A 10,653-nucleotide genomic window follows, 5' to 3' on the forward strand; every position below is an offset into this window, starting at 1 on the left:
CCTCCAGTAACCACACGCTGCAGTATTTATACTCTTATGTAGTATTCTGCACTGCAGTCAGTGTTGCATATCTAAGCCTCATCATTATGGCGGAATTCGTGATTTTCGTGATTCACGTGAACGAAACTAGCATGTTATCAGGCTTGTTAGAACCGTTTGTTGCTTTATAGCTAAAAGCGTCCATGTGCAAGCGTCAAAACTTTTATTACTATGCGTTTTTCAAAGAAATACTGCTCGAGTACGAGACAGATTCATTCCGCTTTGGGTCTTTGTACCTTTTAGTATCTTGAACAATATTTAATATCACAAATCAGTGTTGTGATGTAACTAGCTTAATTTTGATTGGTTGACTGACCAAAAGTTTACATAACAGGACATGTTTTGGTCCTCTTACACCACAGCAATTTGCCACCCGCTGGTATATTAAGCATAAACTGAAAGCAATTCACTTTAATATCTGATATTATAATAATGCTGATATAATTGGCCTGACTCATTTTCACACACACACACACACACACACACCTTGGCTGTGATCTGAAACTCCTCATGCTCCTTCAGCAGCTCCTGTGTGTGCTGGATGCTGGAGCCTGTCGATGTGTGCGTGGACAAGTAGAAGTCACCCGTATCGTGGATCCACTCCAGAGCCTAAAACAGAGAAAAATGTGTGTGTGTGTGTGTGTGTGTGTGTGTGTGTGTGTGTGTGTGAGAGAGAGAGAGAGAGAGAGAGAGAGAGAGAGAGAGAGGCATTTTGAGGTGTCCAGTAGAGGGAGCTCTCAACCTAAACACAATCCTGTTAAGATTCCTGGTCAGACGTACATTTTTCACCTGTATCGACATGCAATTATTACGTCACACCTTTAATTCCCAGTTTGTAATGCACGCCTGCCGTGTAGCTACTTCCAATCTTTATTTTCCCAAACACACCTATCATGCCTATCACATCAGGTCACTTGCAGGGGAACTTTGTTACTTGGATACAACTGAAGTCAGTTGACTAAACTTCAAAAATAACTCTAAAAGTATCATAAAAAAATAATAAAAAAGAAAGAAGGGAACTAAAATGCTAATACTATTACTGTTTGTGCCCTTCACAATAATAACACTGCAAAAATATACGCTGAATAATCCAATGTATTTATTAAAGAAATACAACACCGTAGTATGTAGCTTCTGAAAGACAGTACTAAATGAAAAAAAAAAAATCAAGATCTTTAAACAAAATAATAATAATTTACACCGATCATCCTGTTCAAAAGTTAACCCCCCCCCCTCCCTCGCCCTAAACTCTTAATGTATCGTGTTGCCGTCTTGAGCATCAGTGAACGCTTGCACCTTTTGTAATAGTCGTGTACGAGTCCCTCAGTGTGAAAAGATAGAACTCAACATCATATAGCCCCTGTTAGAAAGGGCTCAAATATGCAGAAGATGCTGTGAAAGCAAAGAAGGTGCAGGACCTGGAACAGTGGGCAATTTAACTGCTCAGGACTAACAGGGGACTCGTGAACACATCGGGATCACAAAACATCATATCGTTGATCATATATAATCCAGATAGCTCAAACGGTATTAAGAATCGAGCGTGTGTAAACTTTTGACCTGGTTCATTGGTGTATATTCGGTTATTATTGTGTCTTGTGGACCATACGGTATGTAAACATCTGTTCTGTGCAGTAGCTCCATTCAGAGCGGTACTAAATTTAAAAAAGTATATATATGCTATTTTTATAATCCCTCTTTTTTTGTTTTTCTTACATTTATTTATTTTTAATTATTAGCATTTTGCAGATTCATATATAAACGTATGACCTAAACTGTTGAACAGCCTACTCAGATAATAGAAACACTATGAGGATAAAGAGTACAGTGTATATGCGGGGGAAAGGAATTCCTCATTAGTGAGATCACACTTGGCCAGAAAAACCGACAGTGATCCTATGAAGTATGAATCAAATCCTATTCAGAAGAGTAGAAGTTAAACTATGTAAACATGCAGGACTGTGTGTGTGTGTGTGTGTGCGCAGACCGGAGAGAATCTCCTCAACTATAATTATCCATGCTTTAAGAACAGGGCCTGTAATTGTAGCTGCGGTGGAGACGATTCCTGTGTAGAACATGCCTATTCATGGATCTCTGCGATCCCTAATTACTACAATTCCATAACATTTACACTACCTACAGTTGTGTCCAAAAGTTTGCACACCCCTTGCAGAATCTGCTAAATCGTAATACTGTTAACAAAATATGAGGCATCTGTGGGCAGATTAACCTGCCCACTGTTCTTCGGAAAAATCCTCCAGGTCCTGCACATTATTTGCTGTCCTCAGTGATGGATCTCAAAATCATATAGCCTGCTGGAAAGGGGTCAAATATGCAGAATATGCAGAGAATGTGCAGGATCCTGGAGGATTTTTCTGAAGAACAGTGGGTAGTTTAACTGCTCAGGCTAAACAAGGGACTAGTGAACAACCATCACAAAACATAAACACAGTCGTGGATCATCCAGGTAACGACACACAGTGTTAATAATCAAGCATATGTAAACTTTTGAATGGGGTAATTTTTATAAATTCATCTATTATCTTGTCTTGTGGACTATATGTAAACATCTGTTATGTGAAATAGTTTATTCAGGATGGAACTAAATAAAAAACAGCATGGGATTTTTATCATCCCTCTTATTTTGTTAACAGTATTAAGATTTACAGATTCTGCAAGGGGTATGGAAACTTTTGGGCACAACTGTATATTTACCTTATATAAATATATATAATATATAAGTATTTAATGGCCACGGTAAGCCGAATTGTGAGCACAAGAAATAATTTTTTTTTTTTAATGAAATTTTGCAGGTGAAACTTTGTTAAATGAAGACAGACTTTCAGTGAACTTATATTCGGAATATTCATGATAATCGGCTTCGATATATATTTGCACACTAATTGATTTTTATTTTGAATGTTCGCTCGCGTTCTACCGAAACGAATACGACAGAAATAAACGCTCCCTCTCACGCCGGAGACTCCTTCCAAAAACGTTAAATAGAAGCTTAAATAACCGATTTGTTCAAAACGTCCTATTATGTGTTTTTTTTATGTTAGGAACCATACTCTAGCAGATACGGGAAGGTCGGGAGGAGAAACACTACTGTACTATTCGTTTGCCGATAACATGAAAAACGGGGGGGGGGGGATTGTGTTACTATGGCAACAGTTAACTGTATGTCAACACACATGACATGCAAAGTTTCAGCATTAAGTTGGTACAGTATGTGTTATCATTTGCCACATTTTCTGTGTGTGTGTGTGTGTGTTGCTGACCTGCTTTGCGCTGCGCTCAAACACCACGTACTGCTGACACTGGTCGAGCCTCCTCTTCCTCATCGTCCAGAAGTGAAGAACTCTGTTCTCCCTCTGCAGCAGCTCATTCAGGATATCTACCCAAAAATACACACACACACACACACACAAACACACACATTATATTCACTGACAGATCTCATTCACTGTACCCGTTTCTGTGTGTGTGTGTGTGTGTGTGTGTGTGTGTATAAAGTGCTCACTCTTGACTTGCTGTTCTGGAGCTTTTATCTGTGCCAGCATGCCCGGCATGTTCACACTGTTCCTGTGCAGGTACTTCATAAACACGTCTGCATTGCGTCGTGCCAAGGTGCATGCCTGAAAAGGAAAAAACACAAAAACATAGGGCTTTTATTATTATTATTATTATTATTATTATTATTATTATTATTATTATACTTAAAAAAGAAAAAAAAGCTTGATTAATTAGTTTAGTGATTCATTCATAAAATTAATTCAATAAATAAATCAATTAATTAATTAACAGGAACAGGTAAAATATTAAGCAAAAACAAAATAAATTTTAAAAAGAGGAAAAAAACTGCATGAAAATGAAATGGTAAAAAGGTACAACAACAACAAAAAAGTTATACGAAAAAATTAATAATATTATATATATATATATATATATATATATATATATATATATATATATATATATATATATATATATACATACATACAGAAAGGTAAATACATTTATTATATTTTGTAAAATAAAGATAAAAACTAAATAAATTTTTTAAAAGGTAATTAAAAAACTGCATAAAAATGAAATGGTAAAAAAGGTACAACAACAAAAAAAAGTTATACAAAAAAATAAATTAAATTTTATATATATATATATATATATATATATATATATATATATATATATATATATTTAAACACACACACAGAGAGAGGTAAATACATTTATTACATTTTGTAAAATAAAAATAAAAAATAAATACAAGAAAACGTGCAAAGTAAATTATTATTCTTTTTTTTTTAAACAGGTAAAATCTCAAGCTAAATGTACATTTTGTTTTAAGAAAAGTAGTCAAATTAACATGCCATAAAATGAAATAGTAACAAACAATAGGTCAGACAAAAAAAGTTCTAATATACTACGTAGAATTCGATACTGAAAAGTCCAATTGGGTTAATAAACAAACAAACAAATAAAATTTATATATTTTTTAAAACTAAATAATAAGTTAACAGTGAGTCTGGCTTCAACAGTGGCATTCTCTAATCGCCGTACTGCTTAACTGAACCCCATTTACCTGAAAATATGTTTTGTTTATATTTATATTAGTTTATGTATATATGTTTATATTTGTGACGTTTTTGCCGATTCTGAGACAACGTTAGTACACTTACAATGACGATTGTAAAGATCTCAAACGCAAAGAGCGTCTTTTCTCGCTCTGCATTTTCCAGCGATGTTCCACATCACAGTAATGAGAAATCCAAAGTAGAAATGGCGGAGATAGCAAATGTTGGACTCGACTTGGCTAATAAGCGATCTACGAGACCACGAGTGCGATAGTGATGGTGGTGGTGTAAGCATGAAGCTGAACTGTTAAGCAGAGTAACTATAACTTGTGTGTTCAAGTCCTCCTGGGAAGTTCGTATTTACGAGTTGGGAAGTCGTAATTACGACGTCAGGTACGCGTTCATGTCACTTTGATCAGGGCAAGATGGCGGTGCACTTTCTCTTAATTATCTACAAAAAAATACAACAAGGTTGTTTTTTTCTTTTTAAACTCTACTCCTAGAAAATGAAGAACAAAGAATGCGCATCAGATGTGGGGTTTTTTTTTGTTTTTATTCATGAAGCCATTGTTAAGTTTATCGTTACATATTATATTGTAATTGTACACTGCTATATGTTTTGTGCAGGCAATTAGCTTACTGCTGTCAATATTTTTTAAAAGTCCTGACTGCATATACAGTACCAAACACATAATCTGTACGTTTACATGGACAACAATAATCCTATATTAACCCCCATTAAGACGATACTCTGATTAAGAAACTAGCATGTAAACAGCGATTTCTGATTACCTTAATCCAACTAAAGTCATATTCGATTAAAGTCGTACTCGAAGTAAACACAGATCGAATTAAGACATGTGGAGTATTCCTGTTTTAGTCGCATTATCGAGGTGTGTTACAGACATGTAAACACCTTAATCACACTATTATGTATATATGTGGGAGTTTTCACCGCATTTTGCAACAGGACACGATCACACACGGCAGTGCTCAACCGTTTGCAACGGCAAACAAGGGAGCACAGCTGTGTCCGAAACCACGTACTTACCTACTATATACTAGGAGAGATACACGTATTTCAGCTAATATATAGTAGGTAAGTACGTGGTTTGGGACGCAGCCCACGGCTTCAAGCAGTCGTCTATTAGCACGTACAGCATGACAAATAATTAACTGCACTCAAAGCTTTCATAAAATTAAAAATGAAACGCATAAAACTGTATACGGTTCCATAACGAAGACGAACTGTATGTTGATACGTGAAATTCTGGAGGGAATGTCGGACGGCGTGGCGTGGGGACATAACAACGTGTACCATTAATCGATCTATGTTCTATAACATGAAATGGGAACATGAAAGGAATATTCTAAAAGCAACTCATGTAAACACCTTAATCAGAATATTATACGTCTTATTCAGAATAAGGTCAATAATTAGATTATTGCTGTCCATGTAAACGTACTCATTGATTGAAATCAACTCCTGAGATGAGTAAACGTTCAATTTCAACAAATGACTACAAATGATCGACTACAGCCACTGCATCTTATGATCCGTCCGCGTTTTCCTCCTGAGACGCCCCCATTTCGGAAACTCTGAGCTCAAGAAAATCGAGTGCCCACACTCGTAATTACGACTTGGTCGTGGCATTCACGTGCGTTCGAAACGTAAATGCGATCTTTCCGACATGACTTGAATGCACCACAAACCCAACTGCACCACTATCAGGAGGTAGTTGGATGGCATTGTGGGTAACGTAGGAAACCGAAATTTAACCAACATGAAAAAAAAATCACCTCGGAATTTCATCATGAAGCAGATCTTGGACACCATCAAACATCACATGCTAATTAGAAAGGTTTTTCCCCTTAATATATAATCTAATGTAGCAGTTAACTGACTAACTATCTTGGCTAGCTAGCTAACTACAATCTACCACTACAACTACAACCATCTACAACTTTAATATGTGTGTGTCTGTGTGTTTAACTGCACCTTGAGGAACGCCTCCTTCTGCTCCAGGTGTTTGCTGATCATCGGGGTCACGTGATCCGACTCGGAGTTCGGCCCGAGCTTATCGGATCCTCCGCACCAGTCCTCCTCCCGCTTATACTCCTGCTCCAGACTCTCTAATACACTGCACACCTGAACACACATACACACACACACACACACACACACACACACACACACACACACACATTACAAACCGATCTCCAAACCGATTTCCTCCCTTATTTCCTCTGAGGTTTCGCAGATTATGTCCTAAATGGTTCCTGAATTTGTTTGGTGAGGTTTTGTTGTAGAATGCCTCCCAACACACTACCTTTGTTCCTTCCTCACCATTTCAGAGGTTTCAGCCTAACTTGGCACCCTTTTTCCTTCATGCCCCTGTCCACTTGCTGTAGTAGTATGACTTGTACCCTAGTTTCCTTGGCAAGTGAGGTTTCATGTATACTAATATTAATTTTACTTGTTCACTCATTTCCTCTGAGGTTTATAGACATGTGTGTCCCTTGTAACCTTGTTCCCTTGGTGAATGTTGTATCAGTATGACTTTAAGTCTGCACCAGTGTTCCCACATTCCCTTGTCCCCTTGCTTGCTAAATGGATGTTCGACAAGTATGACTCCTAACACTACAAATTTGTTCCCTGCCTTGCCCCCTTGTTTTATCATTACCGTTTCCAAATGTCCCCTCAACCCCTTGTTCCCTTGCTTGCCTAGTGAATGTTCTACTAGTATGACTTCAAACCGTCCTCTTATTCCCTCATTCCCTTGTCCTCTTATACCCTCGTTCCCATCTCCTCTTGCTTCTTTATTCCTCTGTTCTCTTGTTCCCTTATTCTCTTGTTCCCTCATCATCATGTCCTCTTGTTCCTTCATTATCTTGTCAACTTGTTCCTTTATTATCTTGTCCTCTTGTTCCTTCATTCTCTTGTCCTCTTGTTCCTTCATTATCTTGTCCTCTTGTTCCTTCATTATCTTGTCCCCTTGTTCCTTCATTCTCTTGTCCCCTTGTTCCTTCATTATCTTGTCCTCTTCTTCCCTCATTATCTTGTCCTCTTCTTCCCTCATTCTCTTGTCCCCTTGTTCCTTCATTCTCTTGTCCCCTTGTTCCTTCATTCTCTTGTCCTCTTGTTCCTTCATTCTCTTGTCCTCTTCTTCCCTCATTCTCTTGTCCTCTTCTTCCCTCATTCTCTTGTCCTCTTCTTCCCTCATTCTCTTGTCCTCTTGTTCCTTCATTCTCTTGTCCCCTTGTTCCTTCATTCTCTTGTCCCCTTCTTCTCTCATTCTCTTGTCCCCTTGTTCCTTCATTCTCTTGTCCTCTTGTTCCTTCATTCTCTTGTCCTCTTGTTCCTTTATTCTCTTGTCCTCTTGTTCCTTCATTCTCATGTCCTCTTGTTCCTTCAACGCAAAGGGTTTGTAGGTGTGTGCTTAGTGTGTCATACACTATCCCTCACTTTCCCTCAATCTCTTCTTTTCCTAACCTGCTTAACTTGGCACACCCTGATCCCATAGTCCCCTTGCTCCATCACCCGTTTTTTGAGGTTTAGTCCTAACATTGCACCACCGCTTCTTCATTTATAGAATGATTCATAGAAGCGGTGTGTAGAAATGTGTACAGTATATGCAGCCTTGCTCCGTTGTTCACTTGTCACCCTCACCTGCTCTGAGGTTTTGTAGAAGGCCACGGAAGCGTTGACTAGTTTGAGCCGGTCCTCCATCTTGAGCATGAGCTGCTGCCAGTGAGACGCCACCTTCTCAGCACACTCGCGGATGGTCTCGGCGTCGTAGTGAGCCGCCTGCAGCATAGCCTCGGCCTTCTGCTGCACCTGCAACGCGCTCTGGTGTGTCTTCTACAGCCCCGGCGGAGACGGAGAAGAACAGCGGTCAGTTATGTCACTAGGGTTCAAGAGCTAGTGCATTGGTCAGAAAGGATCATTATATACAGTGCATCACTGTGGGATTTAAAAAAAAAAATGTTAGTTTCTTTTTCTAGTGATGGCATTTTCTCTTCTCTGACTTTGTGACATTAAAACAACAGTAAACTCGCCTTCAGAACATTTCAGGATCTCCAAAAAAGTATGTTTTTTCATGGATGATACCTTTACACACTGAATCAAACAAATAAAATGCACATACTCTACTATTCTATTATTATTATTATTATTTCTTTTATTATTATATAACATCTTTCATACATTTCAAAAGCACATTAAAGTGTGTGTGTGTGTGTTTGTGGAGCACCTCGATGGCATGCTGGAACTGCTCGTGTTCCCTCTGTAGCTGCTCGGCCTCCTGCAGAGAACTGGCTGTGATCAGGCCAGCGTTCAGCATGGACTCACCGTTACGGATCCATCCCAGGACCTGCAACACACACACACACACACACACACACACACACTTTTTTTTCCCCTGACAGAAAGATACACACCAGCAGAGCACCTGAAGAACCCTTTTATTAGAACATAAAACTAGATAAGAGTACAGGAACTGGATAGTTTTTCCTGGTTGCGTCCTCTAGCGGCCTCTAGTGGCAAAATGGAAAACTATCCCTGACAAATTTTGTTGTGCTATTTGAAGTGTTTTTTTATTCATTTTGGCATTTTTACCTGTTTGACCTCAGCCTGTAGGTGGCACAGCTGGACACACTGCTCCAGGTGACGGCGATGTTGCTCAGCCGCTGCGTCCAGCTCCTGCTGCTTCTCGTGCAGAAAGTCCAGCAGGTCCTGAACACGTGTGGCCATGTCTACATCCCGGTCACACAACAACTCTATACCTACAGAGAGAGAGAGAGAGAGAGAGAGAGAGTGAGAGACAGAGAGAGAGAGAGAGAGAGAACAATAAGCGATTTAATAACATTTCTATGAGAACTGATTCTCAAACACAGTGTAAACCAGATCATTCTTCATTGCATCCAGCACTATGTTTCCTCATAATTTTCCACATCGTTGACTGACGAATCAAATTTGCAATCATTGCTGATTTGCTGTGGTATAATAGGAATAAAAAAAATTTTAAATGTAAAAACCCAGAGCGTGTTTCATGTTTTAGATTCTTACGGAATTATATTTCATCTATGAAGCAGAGCTCTAATATGACAGATTTACATTCTCCTTTGGTGGAACTGCATTACAATCAAACATCAGACAAATGCCAACTGACAAGATGTGATTCTGCAAAGCTATACACACACACACACACACACAGTCACAGACAGTACTCACATTTCACTCCTGCTACCCAGAACCGCATTGGGTTGAAACTCTCAGACGACTCCACCATTGCAATTCTATTAGTTGTGTGTGTGTGCATGTGTGTGCATGTGTGTGTGTGTGTGTGTGTGTGTGTGTGTGTGTGCGCGCACCACCCAGATGTCTGATAAAAATGGGTTTTGCTCCAATTCAAACCGTCTGAGTGTGCTGTACAGATTTTAAATCTGTGTGCATGTGTGTGCGTGTGTGTGCGTGTCTGTGCGTGTGTGTGTGTGTGTGTGTGTGAGGGAGGCAGCCGGAGCAGAATGTCTGGTGATTTCTAAAGGATTACAGCAGTGTGTGTTAGTCTGCTCCACCCTCTCTTAAGCCTACTGGGTTAACCCTCACACACACACACACACACACACACACACACATACACACACACACATGCACACACACACACACATGCACATGCACACACATATACACATGCACACACATATACACATGCGCACACATATACACATACATACACACAGACACATACATACACACATACACATGCACACATACACATACACACACACATACTTACACACACACATACACACACACACACATACCCATACACATTGTGAGGGAAATTATTTATTTTCACTTTGTAATAGGTTTGTTCTTGCTCATGTTCATCTGAGGATAACGCCTAAGAAGGCCATGTCATGTCACTGAGATCAGTACAGAATGTTTATCTGCTTACAGAGACACAAACATGTTCTTCTGTTCAAGGTTCATCTGTCCAAGATCCTAAAACAAAGCCTGTTTGAACTGCCT

At 39.1% G+C, this 10,653-nt stretch overlaps 1 protein-coding gene across 5 annotated transcripts in view; it reads right to left on the reverse strand.

Annotated features, from left to right (window-relative positions):
• Positions 1–10,653, reverse strand: part of triob (trio Rho guanine nucleotide exchange factor b) — a 130,179-nt gene that overhangs the window by 42,836 nt on the left and 76,690 nt on the right. For all 5 annotated transcript variants that reach the window (XM_053621045.1, XM_053621055.1, XM_053621035.1 and 2 more), the window contains 7 exons: positions 9,238–9,404; positions 8,873–8,992; positions 8,290–8,481; positions 6,619–6,768; positions 3,563–3,677; positions 3,321–3,436; positions 526–648 (listed from right to left, as the gene is read on the reverse strand). In XM_053621045.1, coding sequence (XP_053477020.1) covers positions 526–648; positions 3,321–3,436; positions 3,563–3,677; positions 6,619–6,768; positions 8,290–8,481; positions 8,873–8,992; positions 9,238–9,404 — 983 coding nt within the window. The remainder of the gene's footprint in view (positions 1–525; positions 649–3,320; positions 3,437–3,562; positions 3,678–6,618; positions 6,769–8,289; positions 8,482–8,872; positions 8,993–9,237; positions 9,405–10,653) is intronic.

This window comes from Ictalurus furcatus, chromosome 1 (assembly GCF_023375685.1).
Source record: "Ictalurus furcatus strain D&B chromosome 1, Billie_1.0, whole genome shotgun sequence".
Taxonomy (NCBI): domain Eukaryota; kingdom Metazoa; phylum Chordata; class Actinopteri; order Siluriformes; family Ictaluridae; genus Ictalurus; species Ictalurus furcatus.